This window comes from Chelon labrosus (genome assembly GCF_963514085.1).
Source record: "Chelon labrosus genome assembly, chromosome: 21".
Classification (NCBI taxonomy): Eukaryota; Metazoa; Chordata; class Actinopteri; order Mugiliformes; family Mugilidae; genus Chelon; species Chelon labrosus.
In genome coordinates, this window is record NC_140354.1 from 14432901 (window position 1) to 14454407 (window position 21507).

The 21507-nt window shown below is 45.9% G+C and overlaps 2 protein-coding genes across 2 annotated transcripts; both read left to right on the plus strand.

Annotated features, from left to right (window-relative positions):
- Positions 1 to 642: 642 nt before the first annotated feature.
- On the plus strand, positions 643 to 7473 carry scaf1 (SR-related CTD-associated factor 1). The gene is made up of 6 exons (XM_084570975.1): positions 643 to 827; positions 1815 to 5372; positions 5474 to 5556; positions 5778 to 6083; positions 6306 to 6434; positions 6512 to 7473. The coding sequence occupies exons 2-6, from the start codon at positions 1907 to 1909 to the stop codon at positions 6668 to 6670; spliced, it is 4143 nt and encodes a 1380-aa protein (XP_084427101.1). The 5' UTR covers positions 643 to 827; positions 1815 to 1906; the 3' UTR covers positions 6671 to 7473.
- A 1923-nt stretch (positions 7474 to 9396) lies between these two features.
- Positions 9397 to 18177, plus strand: snrnp70 (small nuclear ribonucleoprotein 70 (U1)). Its single transcript, XM_084570577.1, has 10 exons — positions 9397 to 9593; positions 9952 to 10105; positions 10208 to 10270; positions 10587 to 10641; positions 10733 to 10797; positions 10911 to 10973; positions 11936 to 12017; positions 15736 to 15837; positions 16665 to 16764; positions 16846 to 18177. Exons 2-10 carry the CDS (start codon positions 9959 to 9961, stop codon positions 17588 to 17590), a joined length of 1422 nt encoding a protein of 473 aa, XP_084426703.1. The 5' UTR covers positions 9397 to 9593; positions 9952 to 9958; the 3' UTR covers positions 17591 to 18177.
- Positions 18178 to 21507: the final 3330 nt, after the last annotated feature.

The window sequence follows — 21507 nt, forward strand, 5'->3', positions numbered from 1 at the left end:
CTACTGGAAAGTTAAGGCAGTAAAAATCTCGTAAATCTAAGACCGTATTTAATGAGTAGCCATAGTACCAAGTTGTAAATCCAGAAATAATCCCTGCATATATATATATATATATATAGATAGATAGATACCCGATATAGAGATATATTTCAGCATCTGAATATTTAAGATTCAACATCCATATTTAAGATTACAAAGTGAACGCATGATGATATATATGTGTAGTATTTTATGTAATCAGTTTTTAAATAGAAATTATGTTAAAAAAACAATATTGTGTTTTAAAATACAATTATTAATAAATTATTTTGCTATAACGAATACAAAATTTAATGTAGCACCTTTTTCTGTTATTGTTAAAGTTTAAGATGGCATAATTAATATAAAAAATAGATTAAAGCTAAACTCTAGCTTAAAATTGATTTTAAATTCTATTAAAAATGATTACGTTTATTTTAATGTTCACGTTTTTATCTTTTATCTTATCTACAGATGATTTAAAAGCAGTTTAGTAATAGTGTTTTTTGTGTGTTTTGAGACATAGCAGATAAAATGCAAATTCAGTTTCCATGGTAATACGAACACCAACGCTCGGAGCGGCGACGCCTGCCCGAAGGAAAAACTCCATTTCCCACAATTCTTTGTCGTCCGGTTCCAGTGGGAAGGAAGATGGTGGCCACTGATGGACTGGGGCTACCGCTGCGCTTTTAAACCGACAAAAGGAGTCGATGCTTTGTTTTAACAGCCGATTTAATGTTTTTAAAAGCGGCGAGGGGTAAATGCAAGACGGAGGCTTCGATCTCAGACCGAGTGCTACCAGACTGAAGGTAACTCATTAGCGCACAGTGCTTCTCGCTGCCCAAATTCTTGCTAGCTGTCGTAAGCTAATTAGCTGCCCAGCTAGCCGAATACCTGCTGCCGACACATTTTTAGCACAGAGAGCGTGCCTGTTAATATGAGTCGCGTATAATGTGCGAGCGTTGGCCATGTCGGCGTCTAAATATTGTAGTTAAAGCACAAAAAGTAAGCAGAAAAGGTGTTAAGTTACACATATAGCGGCGTTAGCTAACCTCAAAGCGTCAACACTCACGCCAACATTGGTCAGCATCGATTATTGCTGAGTCTTTAACTGGAAAACAAAGGATTATTATCAGAAAACATGACGCAGACATCAAGTCAGTGAATGAATATGTTGTTAAAGCTCTATCTAACTAAAAAAATAAGTTATTGGCAAAACAACGGGCTATTCATAGCTATTTAGTGCATTACAGTAAACATGTAATGCATGTTATGGCCGTTTTTCATTCATGTGTTGTCCCCTCTGACTGATTTGATTCTGTGCAGGCAGACACACGTTCACATGCCAGTTTATTAGGTACACTAGTAAAAACGAATTCATCTTAATATAATCGTCCTGCACTAAAATCGTGGCATCCAGGATGTGTTTGAAATAACAGAGAGAGCTGTTGATTCAATTGTGTTTTCATTTTTACAGGCTGTGGTTTCTGCTGTTGTTTAACTGCAGTGTGCTTTAACGACGCGTGTTTCTATTATTTTGACAACCCCAGTTTAGTCAGCGGGCTAAGATAAATATCAGAAGCACTTTTGTAGTACCTCTTTCCTGACGCTTTTTCAACATAGCCTGAAGAGGACAGTCTTGAAAGGGGATTAAGTGCAGGAGTGTTGAATGCATTCATTTTCACTAGTGTACCTAATGTTTTGGCAAGGGCTGTACATTTTTTGAATGCTGGTCAAAGCATGCAAAGGTGTTTGGAAATTGGTGGTGATGGTCCATGTTCTTTACTTTCCACTAGGTTTGTTCCTGGACCCCCGTTCTCTGGCGCGGCCTACCGACCTCCAGCTCTCCACGGTCTTGACTCCTGCACCGCTCCGTTTTCCCTGGCCCATGGACTTGACCCCGGCGCCAGGCTTCAAAAGGAGGCCCGCTGCCTCCTCTTCCCCGGGCGGAGTAGGAGAAGCCGCCAGGAGCCCTCCCCCCTGCTCGCCCTCCTCGTCTCTGTCGTCCCCCTCGTCCGAGCCGTCTTCGCCGTCGTCGACGTCCTCCTCCGCCTGCGCCAACTCGTCGGGTTACCAAAACCATGTAAAAGGTCAGATGGAGGGGACGGCCACGGCCAGGGTCTCCTCCACCTCGGCCTCTCAAGCTACGCAGTCTCTCTCGTCCAACGCCTCTTCCGCGGATTGCTTCGCTCACGCTTCGGTGCGGCCGAGTGATTGCCAAGAAGAGGGCAGGCAAAGGGAGATGTACGATCCTTTCGATCCAACCGACGGGGACAAACAGGGGATGGTGAAGGGGGAGGAGGGACAGGGGGAGAAATACGACCCTTTTGACCCCACCGGTTCCCCAGCGTCAGACGTCGATGATGACATTAGTGAAAAAGTGTCGCAGAATGTCGAGAGGGAAGATGACGAGGATAAAGAGGAGGAACCTCCAGACTCCACCGACACTTTGACTGAACTGCCGAGTCCCCGTTTGGCCACCAAACTCCCTCTGAGGAGGAGAGTGGACTGTAGCTTCACCAAAGCTGGAGGGCGCAGGGAGAGGCAGAGTGCTGATTCTGATCACTCAGAGATAGAGGAGGGGGAGATAGTAGGAGCTGCTGAGAGAGATGGGAGCAACAAGAGACCTGCTGAAGAAGTCCTCCCGCTGAGCTCTCCCACCATCTCCTTCTACGGGACAAAGCCAGAGCGCATCCTCCGGGTGCTGGACGGGGACGGCTTCGTGTCCGTGTGCACCGAGGGCCACTGGGACGTGGACAGGGAGCTCGAGGACGAGCCCGTGGTGGGTGTGGAGGATCTGAGAAGGAAGCTGGTCAGCAGGAGGAAGGAAAGATATCGCTCCTTTCCTTCTTCTCCCCCTCTCTCTCCCCAGCCGCCGCCGCCGCCACCTCCCTCCCACCCTCCGCCCTCTGCGACCTCCTCTCCTCTCACGCCTCCGGCAGAGCAAGACGGCAAGAGCCGGAAGCCGTCCAAGGGCTCCAAGGACCGCGATCGGCAGAAAAGCAAGGATAGCAAGGTTGGGGAAAAGGAGGTTAGGAGAAAAAAGAAAAGGAAGGACAAAGAGGGGGGTCGGGAGAGGAGCAAAGAGAAGGATAGAGGGCAGAAGGCCGTGAAAGAGGTGAAGGGGAGGAGGAGCAGCAGGAGCAGTAGCCGGAAGAGGAAGAAAAGGCGACACGGCAGCCCGGGGGGCTCACAGTCTTGCAACTCTTCGGGAAGAGGCGGCAACGCTAGACACTCATTTTCAAGCCTGTCAGAAGAAAGACACAGAGAAAAGGAGCGGGATAAAGACAGAGACAGGGACAGGATTAGGGAAAGAGACAGAGAGCGGGACAGAGAAAGAGGCAGAGGAAGAGACAGAGACAGAGAGAAAGAACAGAGTCGCACAAGTAGCCACAGACGAGACGACAGAGATCGAGACTCGAGCTCGAGGAAGAGGGAGCGGGACAGGAGCGGGAGGCGGCACTCGAGCAGCAGAGAGCGGGGCCTCTCGGCGAGGTCCAAGAGAAGCAGCGAGAAGAGGGTAGACGATAGAGACAGGCAGCACGAGAGGGAGCGGCGGCGGGACGGGCGTCCTGTTGTCCCGCCGTCCATCCAAGACCTCAATGGCTCCGACCTCTTTGCCATCAAGCGAACCATCACGGTCACGACCACCACGACGACCACCACCGTACCCGGCTCCCCAAGACTCACCCCGTCCTCGCCCTGCAGGCCCATGCAGGACTCGGACAAGCCCCACAAGAGGAAGAAAAAGAGGAAGTGGCACTCGGCGGTGGAGGTGGAGGACCGCGGAAATTGTCACAGCCGTTCGCCCTCCCCGCCGAGGTATCACGGCTACGAATCCGATCGCTACTCGGACAAATTGGAGATCGATGTCTTGTCTTTAGACGGTGAGGCTTTGGACTCGGACTACCCGTCTTTGGAGTACACGCCCCCTGCTGCTTTGCCCCCCGAGCCGCCGGTGTCCAGCCCTAAAATTAAAACTGCTCCCAAGGCCGGGCAGCATCGCCCAAAAAAGAAGTCGCGCGCTTTAAAGAAAATCGGCCAGTCTGAATCCTCCTTCTCGTCCAACAGAACCAAAAACAAATGCCTCTCTTCGCTAACGGTCACGTCGGGCTCTGCCTCCGTCTCCCCGGGCCTCCCGTCGGAGAAGCGAGCCAGGAAGATAGGAAAGGACAAAGAGCGGGACAAGGGCAGCAGAAAGGATTTGAACCGCTCGGGCAAGTCCAAGAAAGACGGCGGCGGCAGTCGGAAAGGAAAGCTTCAGTCCAAAGTGTCTGTGCTGGTGCGCGAGGGTGTGAGCAGCACTACAGGGGCTTCTGTTGGCTCGGGGAAGCTGGGCATGGACCTCCTCGGACCAGGGGGCACGGGAGGGGGTTCCGGGGGCTCGGTGGTGGGTGGCTCGATTGCAGTAGTCTTCTGCAGAGACAATGAAAGCAGGTCGCCTTTCCTCAAGCCGTGCTCCGAGCCGCTGTCAATGGGAGGCCGCAGTAAAGACCTCGGCAGCATGGGAAAACGAAGCAGTCTGGCTGCGCCGCCGTCGTCCTTAACCGGTCCCACTGGGCTGAAGTCCAAGAAAACAAAACCCAGCTCCATCACGTCCACCTCCTCTTCTGCCTCCTCTCCCTCATCCTCGCTGGCGACCAAGCGGCGCCGCCGCCTGGTGAAGAAGACGAGAGAAAAAGCGGGAGGCGCGGGGTTGACCGCGGGAGACGGCGGCCAAACAAACGCCGCGTCCGAAGGCTGGGGTGGCGCCTCCTTAGACGCTCAGTCAGCTGTCGGAGACGGGAGCAAGTCGGTCAGTCCGCACGCTGGCCAACCCGGCCCCGCGCCCTGCTCGTCGTCCTCCTCTTCCTCCTCCTCCTCCACCAGCGTCCTCCCGCCCTCCTCATCTCCGCCGCACACGCCTCCCCCGTCTAGTGCTCCGTTGCGGGACGCGTTGCGGGAGTCTTCGCCGGACTCCCAGACCGTGGACAGCAGCTGTAAGACTCCAGAGCCTTCTTTCATAGCGGAGGACTGCCCGTCTCAGACCAGCCCCGCTGTCCCGGCATCCAGCCCGTCCAGCCTCCCCGCCCCCCAGGGAGCTGGCCTCGGCAACGCCTTGTCTACGCCTGCCGCCAAGCCTCTACCTCCGGATGAGGCGCCGAAATCTCTGGCCTCGCCTCCTTGTTTGTCGTCGGGCTGCTGCCTCACGTCCCTGTCTCTGCCTCTGTCCTCGTCCGACCCTTCCTCCTCTTCCTCTGTGTCCTCCTCATCTGCTAGTAAGCCTCCCCCTCCTCCACCCCCTCCAGCAGCTTCTGCCCTCCCCTGGAGTCTACAGACTGGGGTGGACTGCACAACTGGAGGAGTCCTAGCTTGTAAGTTCCCTCTATGGATGTGCAGTTTTTTTTATATCCCTGTATGTTTATGTCATTTTCCTGAAGTATTGATCTTAGTCTGTCTTCATTTAATTTCTCAGTAACTGCTCTGCTCTTCAAAATGGAGGAGGCCAATATCGCCAGCAGAGCGAAAGCACAAGAGTTCATCCAAGCGACCAGCCAGGTGAGAATGAGTGACGCATTGATCTTTAATAGAAACCTCAGGGGCAATATGAAAATGCTTTTTCTTGTTCTGGTGGCTTTCAGGTTTACTCTCAAAGTCACTGCCGTGCAGCTAATGGCTTATTTAAAACCCAAAATCCACATATTTATGATTTTCCCCCTTATCTTCCTCCTCTCTGGCCCCGATACTCCACTAACCTCGTCCCGTTTCTCCCCTCGCAGATCCTCTCGCAGGCCAACCAGAGCCAGTCCCAGCAGCACGCCCCTGCCTCCTCGGCCTCCTCGTCCTCGCAGATCCCCACGCCCCCCTCGCTGCCCCCGCCGCCCGGCGTGAGCCCGGCCCAGTTCATCCTCCACGGCTCCCTGCCGTTGGTCGGCTGCACCAAGACCCCGCCCTCTCACCTGCACCCCTCCATGGGCGGCGGGTGCGCGCAGACGCCGCCGCCCATCATGCCCGTGGGGCTGTCGGGGATGACCGGGAGCTCCGGTGACGCCGGGTGGGACATTGAGAGCAAAGACCCCGATAAGGTAAAGTCGAAATTCATGATCCTCTCCACTTGGGGATCAGTACAGTCTTTTATTAACTTAAATAGTCAACAAGTCAAGTAGACTTTATTCTTTAAAAGCTAAAACAACAGTCAGTTTTATAAATCCAGGGTTGGGTTAAATATAAATGCCAGCTCTAAAGGAAATACTGTCATTTCTGCATCGTCTGTTTCTTGTTAACACGCCTGTTATGTGAATTACCAGTACCTGAAGAAGCTGCACACACAGGAGCGAGCAGTAGAGGAGGTGAAGCTCGCCATCAAACCGTACTATCAGCGGAAAGACATCAACAAGGACGAGTACAAGGACATCCTCAGGAAAGCCGTGCATAAGGTCAGCCCCGGCGCCTCAGTATCTCGTGACGCGCGAGCATGAACGAAACGCTAAATCACGTCCGTGTGCTTTCACAGATCTGCCACAGCCGCACTGGAGAAATCAACCCGGTCAAAGTCAGCAACCTCGTCAAGCTGTACGTCCAGCGCTACAAATACTTCCGGAAACACGGCCGCAAAATGGACGAGGAAGAGCGGGACGACAGGGAGCAAGGAGCGCTGCATTCCTCCGCCTGATAGTAGACACTTGTTTTCCGCCCTCACCGCCCCTCCGTTTCAACATCTGGGCCCCCCCCCCCCGCTGATTGTTTTTGATATTTTTATTGTCCCCGTCTATACTTTTATCTAATGGAAGTCTCCCCCAGCTCCCCCTCTCTCATGTCTGTAACGTCACTGTAAATATGTCTCACATAGAAGATGTATCATGAATACAATGTTCAGGAAGTGTGTGAGCTAACTGTCCAGTATCCAACCCTGCAATAAATACTACCGTTGTGAAACTTTAAGTTTTTAGTTTTTGCTGACTGTATCCATTAGAGGTTTCGCATTGGTGGTACTAATTACAGGGCTTTTTTTTTTATTTTTATTTTTTCAATAGCATTGAATTAGATGTCCATGCAAGTTTGTCTACATCACCACCCAGTTATATCAGAGTCCAAGCTGAGGGGTACAATCCAACCTGTTGTACAGTTCTGAACACTACATCCACTACCACGCCTCCCCGACTTCGTTGTGTCTTTGCGGACGGTATGCAAGCCGGTCAGTGAGTTACGCAGCTGAATGATGGTTTTAAAATATGTTGGAAGTTATTTTATTCTGCTGTCTGTGTATTGTGTGCATGTGTCACTGAGGTGGAGAAAGTTACTAAATCTCTTTATAATATGACTAACAATATAAATGTTGCTTGAAAACCAGTACACAAAACAGTGGTCTTATTTTTTTATTTACTTATTTTTCGCACGTCCCAGTTATTGGGGACAAACGCATCGTTTTAAATAGCCAAAATCTGAACCAGCGACCTCGAGCCGTCCCGATCAGGTTTCACAACTGAGCTGAGAAACTGAGGGTGTTGGACGCCACAAGACGCAGCGGGACCGTGAAGTACCAGGAGTCCAGCATCGTGTTTTTCCAGGATTTGCGGTTCTGCACAAGCGAAAAGGCTACTCCAAACACGATGCTCTACCCGGCTACGCTGAAAATAATCCACGGGGTGGGGAAGCCAGGAGCTTCGACTCCCCCCGCTAAAGCCAAGGCTTTTGTGGACTCTTCTCAAATGAACTACACGTGAGTCATCAGCCAGTACAAACTCTACATAGGGATTATAATACATCTGGGAGCTTAAATCTTTTCAGTTAAAAATGTTATGACCTGGGGCGGCACAGTGGTGTGGTGGTTAGCAATGATGCCTCACAGCCAGGAGGTTCCGGGGATCGAATCCATGAGACGCCTGGGCCTTTCTGTGTGGAGTTTGTGTGGGTTCTCTCCAGGTACTCCGGCTTCCTCCCACCGTCCAAAGACATGCTTGTTAGGTTAACTGGTGATTCTAAATTGGCCGTAGGTGTGCATGTGAGTGTGAATGGTTGTCTGTCTCTCTGTGTTAGCCCTGAGATAGACTGGGGAGATAGGCTCCAGCCCCCCTGCGACCCTTCACAGGACAAGTGGTTACAGAAGATGAATGAATGGATGTTCAGTGACACATTAAGCCTGTGGACTTGAAATACTCAGGGAAGCCACGCGCCAAAATATTAAAATCTAACTCTAACCCTAACCCTTAAAAAGGGAAAGGATTGATATTGCTGTGTTGCAAGAAACTCACTTGAATGATGAGTACCTAAAGTTGCAACGGTGTGGCTTTGATCAAGTCTATTTCTCGTCTTTCACCACCTAAAGCAATGACAAACAAAATGGTTTGTACTTATTTCAGCCTCCTTACATGGGGAGGACTTTGCTCTCTTCAGTGTCTACTGTCCTCCATGTCATCCCCTTAATTTTTTGATAGTCTTGTGAACCCTTTGATGGACAGGTTTCCTTTAGGTGCTTTACCCCTATCAAAACAGTCAAAACAAATCACTGGTCTCTGTGAGGACGTTGGATATGTGGACGTCTGGAGGACACTTCACCCTACAAATAAGGAATTCACCTTTTTTTCTCTGTTAATAACTCATCAGACCCTGTACAGCTACCAAAAGATGTAAAAATATGGAACAACAGGCTTCATTATAAAAGAAAAGATCAAGGGATCAAGAGAGGGAATATGTCAAGAAACCTACAGCAGCTAAACTGAAGGAAATTATTGCTATTCGCTCCACATTAGACTCCTCGCTAACTGCAAAACAAAGATTATTTGAACATGAGAACAAACCAGGAAGATACTTAGCCAATTTAACAAAAAAGTCAGTTTTAAACAGGTCAGGGACATGCTCCTATTTCAGCTTCCACTGTATTTCACTCTATATGTACCTGTCACATTTACCTGGAACTGATCTTTCTGTATGGGTTTTGGGTTTCTGGTTTTTGCGCTGTTATTCCCAGCTTGTTGTTGTTTTGTCTGGTCCTGTCTAAAAATTAATAAACACATAAATAATGATAATAATAATAATAATAATAATAAAAAAATCTGAATAGAAAGTTGTGGCTTTTGTTGCCGACACATGGGCACAAAGCAGCAAAGTTACGTAATTATTTAAAAAAGAAATAAAATAAAATCTCAGCTATTTCAAAAGTATTCATTCCACGCTTTATGGACACTAACTTTTTTCTTTATTAATGACAACTACGTAAACAAATACTATGTTCTTTAAACCACCTGTTTTATATCATAGAGACGAAACTACTTTACTTACATCACACCTACAATGAGCCACTGTCTCCACTTTGTTGATGGGAGGCGTTTTTACGTCACTTTACGCCAGTTGTCGTGGTTTTACGACATCCCGCCATTTTATTTTTGCGAGAACTGAAGCGGTTGGCTTACGCACACATACTCAGCTCCTTGTCGGTGCACGTTGTGGATACACGGACTGTTTTTTTTTTTGCGACTTAATCATCGGGTTACTCACTGTTTTTCGCAACAGTAAATCGGCTTTAGAGACCTGCTTGTACGGGACGCTGCTTTCTCTGGTCCATGGTCTGAATTTTGCCAAACACTGGAGGAGAGAAGGTAAGACTCTCGACGCTCCTTGTTAGCATCGCTAGCTTGGTTGCTAACGTGTAGAGGCTCCGTTAAAGTTTAAAGCCGAATTGTTATTATGTTGTTAAAAGATAATAGCCAGACTGAAAACCGTTGTCGCATAATTTACACCTGCGTATTCCACGTTGTTTTTAAGTAATATGTGCCGTTTAACCAAGTAGGCATGTGGGGACTAGGGAAGTCCTGAAGACAACAGTTAGCATATCAAGCTAGCTGTTAGCACACCAAGCTAACTCGCCTGTGAACTTCCGTTATTGGCCGTGACCCGCTGTCTCTCGAACGGATTTGATGGGCTGTGCGTAAATAAAACATTTAAATGAACAATCAGGTGAAAGATGACGCAGTTTCTACCGCCGAACCTGCTGGCCCTGTTTGCTCCGCGGGACCCCATACCTTTCCTACCACAGCTAGAGAAGTTGCCCCACGAGAAACATCACAACCAACCCTATAGTGGCATCGCACCCTTCATCAGGCACTTCGAGGTGAGTATTTAATCTCTCTCTTGCTTTCATTCATGTGTTTTGTTTTTTTATCCCTCAAGTGCCACATTTCCATTTATTTATTTGTCTTTCCTTTGTGATCAGGATCCTAGAGATGCTCCTCCACCAACAAGAGCAGAGACCCGTGAGGAGCGTCTGGAGAGAAAGGTGGGTTGAACCGATGGGCCTGGACTTGAACTTGTCTGAAGGGGCCTTTTAAACTTTAAAATGTGTATTCTGTAGCAGCTACAGGTATCTTCTTTAGTCTGGGTTATTCAAATACGTCCTGAGTCTTCAGATCACAATAAACCAGCTCAAAATGTGTGTTCACACTTGACATATATAAATGCGCCTGAAGATGCAATTTACTGTATTTTCCTGTAGTCCACAAGCCTATAGACAGATTAGTATAATCCCAAATATGTCAAATTGAGCTTTACCAGATTACAACTGACCATTTCCTTTAAATCGGTTGTTTCTGCAGAGACGAGAGAAGATCGAAAGGAGGCAAACGGTAGTGGAGACAGAGCTCAAGCTTTGTAAGTTTGTGAAATGGTTCAAGCTTGTTTCCTCCTCAAACTACACACTTGTTTTTGACTAATCCATCTTTCCTATTTACACAATTTTCAGGGGACCCCCACAACGACCCGAATGCTCAAGGGGATGCCTTCAAGACGTTGTTTGTCGCACGAGTGGTGAGTATATTAAGTCACTCGTTTTATTTTTTTTCCAAATGTTCTGGAAGAAGAGCTTGTGATTGTTCCAGTTAAAGCTGCTTGTGTTGAGTAGTATTTTGTCTTTGCTGCAGAACTACGATACCACAGAGTCCAAGCTTCGTCGTGAGTTTGAGGTCTACGGCCCCATCAAACGGGTAAGTGGAGTGTGCTGTGTGTATATGTCTTAAATAGGATAGTGTTGTACTTTTAAATGTAAAGTTAATGGAACATTTTTAGTTTTCTCTCTGCTAATTGAGCCCCAAGAAACTGCAAATACTCAGGGGCATTGCTCTGTGACATAATCACAGAATAAAGAAAATAGGGATGCACTGAATATTCGACCACTGAAATTTTTTGTCTGAAAATGGCCCAAAAGTGCATTTTCGGTTTTCAGCTGAAAGACTTTTATCACCGAAACAACACGGCCGAAACGGGATGTTGTGATGACGCAAGCACCAACCGCAGCCAGCACGGGCATGTCTACCGTGTGGACGTATTTCAATATATAAAGTGTTATATAAAGACCCACTGATAGCGATATGCAAAACGTGTAATGCTGAAATTTCAAGAGGCGTGCGTCTGCAAAGAATTTCTCCATGTCGGGTTTAATTAATCACCTGAAATCCAAACATCCAAGCAAGGAAGTTTCCCAATGATGGTGCTAAGTCAAAGGGCAGGGGCTCCCAATACGTCGATTGCGAAGACAGTGCGGGTAGATTGCGTGCCATTGATTTAAAAAAAAAAATAATATATATATATATATATATAAAATTTTTTACAAACGTATTTACATTTTTTTTTTTTTTTTAAATGTTAGTCTAATCATTTATCTGCTGCACCACCAACGTTCATCTTTTTGTTCTGTCTTTTCACTTTTTATTCATTTTCACATCATTTTCGGTTTCGGCCAAGAATTTTCATTTCGTGCATCCCTAAAAGAAAATAATATCAAAGAAATGCGCCTTGTTAAAACTAAACTGCTTGATTGGTTAAAACACAACTTACCTGCAACAACTGAGATGTAGCTGTGTGTCTCGTATGTTCATGCAGACTCAACGGCATCTCTAATTGTGTTGCAATGAACTCCAAAGCCGACCATGTCTCTTCTTTGTTCCAGATTTACATCGTCTACAACAAGCGGACGGGGAAACCTCGTGGCTATGCATTCATTGAGTATGAGCATGAACGGGACATGCACTGTGAGTACCGATATACTAACCCAAACACATTCTGTGTAGATGATCATATTTTCCTGAAGACTGATCTCGGGGCGGTTCTTCAGTTTGAACACCCTCTACTTTTGTTCTGTATGAACGTTTTTGTAATGATTTTTTTGGGGGGTGACTGCTTTCTCTAACACCCTGGCAAATAAGTGTTACCTTAAAAAAAAAAAGAAAGAAATTTGATGGTTATGGCATCAAAGACGTCACGCGTACCTCTTACAGTGTGTGTGTGTGTGTTACCCAATGTGCATGTTGAAATCAAAGAGTCTGGTGCTTGTGTGACGTGTGTGTGTCTGTGTTTTGATGCGTGTAATCCGCCGACTTAATAGTCTGGTGTAGGAAGGGAACCGCTTCATTCATTTGGGGCAAAGTGGGGCGACCAAGAGGTAGAACTGTGTGTTTCATCTGTACCTGAACCTGAACATCTTTGCCTGTCAATGGGCACATTTCTTTTAACTGTTAGGCGTTGTAGCTCTGTGGAAGAGCAGCTCTCCTGGTTGGACTGTAATGGTAAGCACAAGGTCAAACTGGTCACCAAGCATTGAATGGGGTTTTTTATGGGACATGCATTGAAACCCGTCTTGTAGGCATTGAAGTTGTTTGTCCATTTTTATTTTATTTATTTTTTTAACGGTGGTCTTCAACCCTGGTCATGGCGAGATTAGTCAGACTTCACCACAGAGATTTTAAGCCGGTGGTGTTGTCACATAACTGTCTCTTTAGACAACTGAGTGGTGCCTTCAAACGCAATAACACCACTCTGGGATATTAGTGCCTTCAGCTCTTCAAGACCAGAGTTGCTGAATCACAGCTATGTAGTGACAGCAGTGGGTGAACTGAGGGGGGATGTTGGGCTAAACAGTATATTAACTGTGTGTTGTTCTCATTGCCACTGCAGCCGCCAATCTGTGATGGCTATTGGCCAGAGCTGGCTGGCAGATGATGATGGTTATGATACATCTACACCCTACTACCACAGCTCAGTATATGGTTGGTATAATGGGTTTGTATGATGGGTAAGATTTCTTTCCACCCTCCATCTCCTACATAGGGAAGAGGAGCTACGTTCAATGGGTAAAGCATCTTCTTGCAGGCCCTAAAGAGCTTTCAGTGCAGTTTATGCTACTCGGATCTTAGGCTTTGGCCATTGAACGAACCCCTGACCACTAGTCCATTAAAATGTTGCCCGGTGATTCGGCCCTTTATGTTAAAGCCACCTCTGTTAGCGAGGGCGCATGTATCGCAACAGTGAAGGTTTAGCCAGGTGTGGATGGGGCACACCATTGGTGAACAGTTGGTGTATTTGCTGTCTGTTTGCTTAATTACGTTGGAGGACTCTTTTGATTGACATCTACACTACGTTAAGATGAGGAAAGTGCAGCATCTAATTTATGTACTTTATGCGGAAGGTTTTAAAGGTCAGAGATGTGGGTTGTTGTCAGAAATGAAGTAAATAATGAGTTTAAAGTATTATTAGATATGTTCATGATCGCAACAGGGTCGCCCTTTCATAATACTTTTACATTTCCCACTGTAAATTAGCTTTAGCTTGCTAAACTCTTAACAACAGTTGCCTAGCAACGGTGTTCTCAAAGTTTACAGCTGACTTTTTTTGGCGGCAACCATCCTGCGTACACGTTTCTTACAAGCTGAGGCCGTTACTACCGATAGGGAGACGTAGGGGACGGATTGGGATTGGTTGGGTTAAGTGTTCTGCTGGAAAAAGCTGCTAGAAGATGCTAACAATGGGGAAACTAGGTATTATCTGTTTGCTTGTCGATTCTTAGAGTTGCGACCATCGATGTTCACTTTCTACAACCACATTGGCCAAACACTGGCAGGCTGTAGAGCGTCATTTGTGAAATCCGATCAAATAAACTTTGTAATTCTGAGCTGGCTTTAATAGAAAAAGGCTGATGAGGGCAATGCTATTGGTAATTTTTGCTGAATGGGCGATTCATACATTTTTTATTTACCACATACCTAGCTAGGTAGATACTCATCAATCGTAGCTTTTACAGATCAATTCACAAGATGTTCAAGTTCCCACAGTTTCAGCTTACGTAGGATGTCAGTGTATAAGCTACTGACTGAACTGACTGTGTGATATTTCAGGTCAGATCCAGTGCTAGGAACATGACTTCATTGAATTTCTCTGTAAGTTGGTTGGGTTTGTGCAACCCCCCCTGTAATGAAGATAAGTCCATTTTATTTAATTTATTTACTTTAACTCATTTTCAGTTGGTCAGTTTTGTTAGGACTAGTAGGGGTTTGGTAAGGCCCTATTGTGGGTTGTTGTCATTCCTAGTGAACACAGAAAGTGGAGGGGTTATGGTAAGGCCCCCAATAGAGAGGTGTTGATGTGACCGTATTCTGGTGCGGAGGTGTTTTTGGTAAGGCTCTAAGACTGGGGGCAGGGACATTCATAAGGCCCATCAGTGAGAGGTCATGGTAAGACCATCATCCGTTCATGTATGGCGAGGGAGTTTGGTAAGGCCCTCCAACTGTATGGTATGACCGGTGGGTTGGTAAGGCCCCTTCTCCTTTTTGATGTAAATGTTTTGGCCTTGGGGATCATCACCACATGAAACCAGTGTAGCAGTCAGGACGGGCCACCGGGATCTTGACCAAGTCCGTCCATCATGCGAGATGGATCGAGAGATTGTTGTGGTATAATGGGATGAGGTTTGGAACAAAAGACTGAATGTACACAAGGATGGACATTTGACAAATGCTTTGAGACTCAGATGTTGATGAAATGTCCTTACTGTTGACTTCCATAATGTTTTTGTCATTAAGCTTGAATGTCTTAAGTAGCCTAAAGCCTCCAGGACACAGGACTATAGGGCCGTGTCATGATGGCACGGTGAATTAAATGAGAAGAGTTGCTTTTGGATTCGTTTTAGATTACAAGATGAGGTATATCGACAGTTTCCCAAACAGTCGGGACGCTGTGTAAATCAGAATTTAGTGATTTGACGAACCGTTAACTGAAAATAATACTTGAAATGTTAATTGGATTCAAAATGCTAATTTTGAATATAGACGTAATCTACAGTTGCCACATATGTAAAAAGCAAATTTTAAGAAGGAACCCTGAGCTGATGTCTCTCTTGTCTCACTTTTGTTATGCAATCCTTGTCCTAAAATTCATCGTAAATTGGCATTTTAAGGTTGATAAGTGTCTTTCTTATGCATCCCTTGGTTTTTATAGGTATCAGCTCTCCTAGCTGGTTGAGTTTAAGTTAGTACTGTAAATTGAAAGCTGTAATCCATAATAAAGAGTTGATTTAAGATCACATTAACAGCACTGTGAGTATATTCCAGTTTGTCGCCTTCATTGGTATATTTATCAAACTGTGAAGCGTTACTAGTTCAGAAGTTAAACATAAGTTCCTACGGTTGTTTAAAATGATTTAAAATGGCGACAATACACATAGCTGTTAAAACGGCGTAAGAATTGGTCCCTGGGTATATAAACGATGCAGTAAAAAAATGTAACGTATCAATCACTCATCGGGTGGAAGGAAGTCTACTCCCATTATCCTTCGGCTTTTGCCCAGAGAGCAGCCATCTCGGCCTCGCCTGCTCCTGGTCAGTATAATAATGCACTGTTTGTTTCCTTGGCCACACTGATGCGGCTGTGCTCTCATCTCACCGCCGTCTTCCCTCTCTGCCCATTCCTCTTCTCCAGCCGCCTACAAGCACGCGGACGGGAAGAAGATCGACGGCCGGAGGGTGCTGGTGGATGTGGAACGAGGGCGCACCGTCAAAGGATGGCATCCTCGCAGGCTAGGTCAGCTTCTTTTAGTCATCCTGAGAGTTGTATGTGATACCCTTTGATCCTCAGGTTTCCACATAGTCAAAGAAGTAAAGTCTAAATCAGACCTCTCCAATGTGGCTACTGCAGGTTGATGCTGAATGTTTAAAACATATTTTGCTGCCCATCCTCTTTTTGTTGTGGGTTTATTGGCAATTGGAGCCTCATTTACCACCACTCCTTACATTAGCGCTGCTAGTGTTGGTTACATATTGTAACCTGAGTTTCTATGAGTCTGGCAGTACCGAGTTTCCATAAGCTGGTAATGGGTGCAGTTTTATTGGCGCTCTTTTTAAAACGATCGCATTGGCATCAGGTTTCAGCCAGCCCTGATCTTTTGGTGATTTATTTTAGGTCTTGCCATAAACCAAAACCACTTCCCTGCAGCGTCATAACGTCTCCTTCCTGTTAATGGTTGGCTAGTTTCAAAACTGCCAACAATAGAAGTAGAAAAGGAAATCTGAATACGCAGTATACACGAAGGCAAAGATGGCACAGAGACAAAATAATCGCCGAACGCTGAGATGGTTCCAGAGCCAGACCAGACCATTTTTTTTTAGTACATAACCAGGTTTTATGGAGTCTCCTCGCTACATAAGCTTTGACAGCCCTATTTACTGGACTTAATACAGACATATGATGCACAGGTGATCTATTAGAATAAGGATTTAGTTTATTTAAGATTGGATCGATCGGCATCAGATCGGGCGTCAAAAAACCTGATTGGCACATCGCTATTGAGTACACTTTGGAAGATGTTCTCTTACAGCTATTCAACTTGTTCTTATGTTGTCTTTGTCTAGGAGGAGGATTGGGTGGCACGAGGAGAGGTGGAGCTGATGTCAACATCAAGCACTCTGGTCGAGATGATGCATCGCGTTACGACGAACGTCCAATGGGAGTGTGAGTATTTTCAGAGACGGAGTGGCAAATGATGTACTGCTGATGTGTGCAGAGGTCTAATTCAGTTCTGTCTCCTCGTAGCGAGCGTGACCGTGGAGAGCGGAGGGAGCGCAGCAGGGAGCGCGACCGCGACAAGGACAGAGAACGCCGGCGCACCCGGTCCCGTGAAAGGCGTAGACGCACACGCTCTCGGGAAAGAGAGAGGGAGAGACCGGCTGTACCGGCAGAGGACGTTGCCGTTAGTAACCGGCGTCGTGAGCGAGAGAGGGAACGAGGTGGTGGTGCAGCAGCACCAGCGGGAGGAGCAGACAGCAGGAGTAGGGAGAGGAGTCGAGACAGGAAGAGAAGGAGCAGGAGCCGGGATCGCAAGCGAGACAGGGAGAGGGGGAAGGGGCTGGACGGGGAAGAGATCAGCCAGGGAGACGGCGCGCCTGAGGCTGGGGAGCGGGTGGCGGAGGAGCACGAAGGAGAAGCTGGCGAGGGCGTGGAGGAGAGGAGGGACAGGGACCGAGAAAGGGATAGGGACAGACGGCGTAGCCACAGGGACAGAGACAGGCGCAGGGGAGACCGAGACAGAGACAGGGAGCACAAGAGGGAGAGAGGGGATAGAGACAGGGGGGACCGGAGAGAGGAGCGCCACGGCTCCTTACGAGACGACATGGGCCCTCAAGATGAGATGGCCAACGAGGATGACGGAGGAGCGCCTCCACACATGGAGGAGTACAGTCAGGACGGGATGATGGACCAGCAGTCGGTCCCATCGGCCGACGGCTACGTCTCCAGCGAGAACGGCTACAAGATGGAGGCGCCAGGAGATGAGTATTAAGGTGGCCCCTCTCCCAGGAGACTCCCACTTATAAATAAGTTGTTTCATAGTGTACTTGGTCCTCAGCTTTGTGCCGAGGCCTTCACGAGTATCAGATATCTAGCTAGCTTTCCTGTCAATCTGTTGAAATATTCCATTTGTCATCATTGCACGCACAGTTGATGCATAGAACAGATTTGGTCGCTCTGTAAGTGGCAGTTTTCCTGTATTGCCCAAATAATCCGTGCCACTAAATGTTATCAGGTTAACATAGTGAGAGATACGTGGGATTTTTTTCCTCTCTCATTTGCCTGGGGAAGAACTTTAAAAAGAAAAAGAGATGAATTTGGTTCTGCGATGGGTACATTGTGTTGTCTTTTTGTTTCCAGACTCATGGAGCAGTTAGGTTGTAACGCTCATTTGGACCCAAAAATAGATTTCAGTGTACGTGAAACTGAAGGAAATGTGGTATTGTGACGATTGGGGGGGGCTGTTCTGTTCATTCTGTCTGGAATCTTCTTTTTTTTTTCTTTTTTTTTTTTTTTTAATTAAATCTGCTGTTTGTTTGTTAGATTTTCAGGATCATTTTAATAAAGATGTGACTCAAAGCCCAAGCTGTCTTTCTTTGTCGTTCACTGGGAACACGGGGTAATGGCTCAAACTTGTAATTAACAAACGTGTACTCGACATCAAACGGAGAAATGTAGTGAATCGATGTTTCGTGGAAGATCGGTGTTAAGTAGGATTTGGAGAGAAATTCTTAACAGATGTAAGTCAAGGTTGCGAGTAAAGACAAACAACCTGGACCTTATTTCTGGCATAAAATACGGTCATTTACTCACCCATATAACTTTTGTGTCATTTGTAGTCGTTCGGGAGATATATAACATCTGCTATGGTTCGTCCACACCCTCAGAATCGGAAAGATGTTCAGCCATGTTGCAAAAAACTAGCAGTAGCAAATTACAGGTAAACAAGCCGACCCTCGCAGGTGTGCGCGGCGCTCAGAGATGACATCATCCAGGGTCTGTAGGTCAATCTACCCCGGACCCCGGATGATAACCGGTAACTCCTGACTCAACAGGGAATAGCACTAGCGTATCATAACAAAATATTGGTGAAATGAACGAGTTTCGTGGCAGATAATGCATTATTTAGAGGTTGCGTTTCGGTGCCCCATTCACTCCCACTATATGGATATACGCTGATCTAAATATTTCCCGAACAACTACAAATGACAAAAGTCATATGGGTGAGTAAACGATCCTATTTTATGCCAGAAATAAGGTCCAGGTTGTGAAAACAGTAGTTCCCCTTTAAAGAGCAGACAAAGTAGAACGATGGTGTCAAAACTGGACCCTGCAGAAAATATAAAAACGAATAAAGTTGTAGCGATGACAAATACCAGTGGCAGTGAATGCGCTAAATAAAATTAAAAGAAAAAAACATATTTGAATCAGAACTCTATTAAAATCTGGCTTAAGCTAAACTCATCGGTCACTTTATTGGGTACACCTTGCGATCTTGTTGGGCAAGGTAAAGAGAGCACAATCAAAAAAAGTGTTCTAAAATATACGTGTGTATTTGTTTATTCAGAAAATGAACCAATATTACATAGCCTATCTATGAGGTGAAAAAGTAAAGTACAAGTTAATTTCAAGGCCAAATTAGAATCCATCTGTTCAGAAGAGTTTCCAATCAATAGACAGACACAGACAAAGGAGCTTTCTGAGGAAGTTGTTGATCATTACCCAGGGTAAGTTCCTGAGGAACTAAAGGCCCGTCACATTGACTCATGTTAATGTTTATGGTGTGCATGGTAGAGTAGCAAAGACACTTGTCTCCAAATTAAACATTTCTTCTGAAACAACACTTTATTCCAGCATCAGAACCGTGCAACATGGGTGGGTAGTAATCTCCTTGTTTGGGCCTGTTTTGTTGCATCTGGGCCAGAATGGCTTGCCATCATTGGACCAATAAAGTCTGAATTATACCAATGAATTAAAAAAGAAAGACAATGTCAGAACATCTGTGCGTGAGCTGAATCTTAAGAGAAGCTGGGTCATGCAGCAAGACAACAACTCCAAGAACAAAATCTACAAAGAATGGTTAAGGGAAAACAAAATTCAAGCCAAAGCCCTGACCTTAATCCAATAGAAACGCTGTGAAAGGACATGAAGCAAACGGTTAATGTGAGGAAACCCATCATCATCATTAGATTTCAAATGGTTTTGTTCGGAGAGACAGCAGATCAGCAGATCAGCAGTTACCGGAAACATTTAGTTGCTGTTATTGCTGAACGGAGCGGGGTTACAGCAGATACTGAAAACAAGGGTTCACTTAATTTTACAATTTACATGTATATGTACAAATGACTCATTTTCTTGAATGAATAAATAATATTTCTGTTTCATCTGTTTCAAATGTCTGGAGTTTTAAGCAGCTCTGTGAACTATAAACCCAGTAGAATTTAATTGACCGCAAATTTAATCCAGTTGAGATTTTCGCTGCACGGATGATGCGGCCTAATAAAATATTTCTTGTTAAAAATTTCGATTCGTTCATTTCCGCCTCCACAATAAGAGCAGCGATGCGCAGAGGATGCTGGAGCTGCTCAGCAAGACAACAACTCCAAGAACAAAAGTCCTTCTACAAAGAATGGTTAAAGAAAAACAAAATTCAAGTCAAAGCCCTGACCTTAATCCAATACAAATGCAGTGAAAGGACCTGAAGCAAACGGTTAATGTGAGGAAACCCATCATCATCATTAGATTTCAAATGGTTCTGTTCGGAGAGACAGCAGATCAGCAGTTACCGGAAACATTTAGTTGCTGTTATTGCTGAACGGAGCGGGGTTACAGCAAGTACAAATGACTCATTTTCTTGAATGAATAAATAATATTTCTGTTTCATTTGTTTCAAATTTCTGGAGTTTTAAGCAGCTCTGTGAACTATAAACCCAGTAGAATTTAATTGCCCGCAAATTTAATCCAATTGAGATTGTCGCTGCACGGATGATTCGGCCTAATAAAATATTTCTTGTTAAAAATTTCGATTCGTTCATTTCCGCCTCCACAATAAGAGCAGCGATGCGCAGAGGATGCTGGAGCAGCTCAGCAAGACAACAACTCCAAGAACAAAAGTCCTTCTACAAAGAATGGTTAAAGAAAAACAAGATTCAAGTCAAAGCCCTGACCTTAATCCAATAGAAATGCAGTGAAAGGACCTGAAGCAAACGGTTAATGTGAGGAAACCCATCAACATCTCAGATTTCAAATGGTTCTGTTCGGAGAGACGACAGAGATCAGCAGTTACCGGAAACATTTAGTTGCTGTTATTGCTGAACGGAGCTTGGTAATAGCAGCCTACTGAAAACAAGGGTTCATTTACTTTTACAATTTACACGTATATGTAGGCTACAAATGACTCATTTTCTTGAATGCATAAATAATATTACTAGCTATCTGTTTCAATTTTCTAGAGTTTTAAGCAGCTCTGTGTACTATAAAGCCAGTAGAATTTAATTGACCGCAAATTTAATCCAGTTGAATCCTGTCGCTGCACGGATGATTCGGCCTAATAAAATACTTCTTGTTAAAAATTTCGATTCGTTCATTTCCGCCTCCACAATAAGAGCAGCGATGCGCAGAGGATGCTGGAGCAGCTCAGTCTGAATCAGGTGCTGAAGCCGGAGCTGCGTCAGGTCCTGCTGCCTGGTTCTTGGTCCAGCATCTCGACCTCTCTCCCTCTCTTTCTTTCTTTCTTTCTTTCTTCTGCCACGCCATCGCCTCGGACCACGTCCTCATAAAAAAATAATAATAAATAAATAAAGAAGATGGACCGCGCGTCGCTGTGAATCGGGATTTGGAGCTCTCTCTCTCTCTCACACGCAGTTATAATTAGGTGGGGGGACCAGCCTGGACGCGGAGGAGCTCATC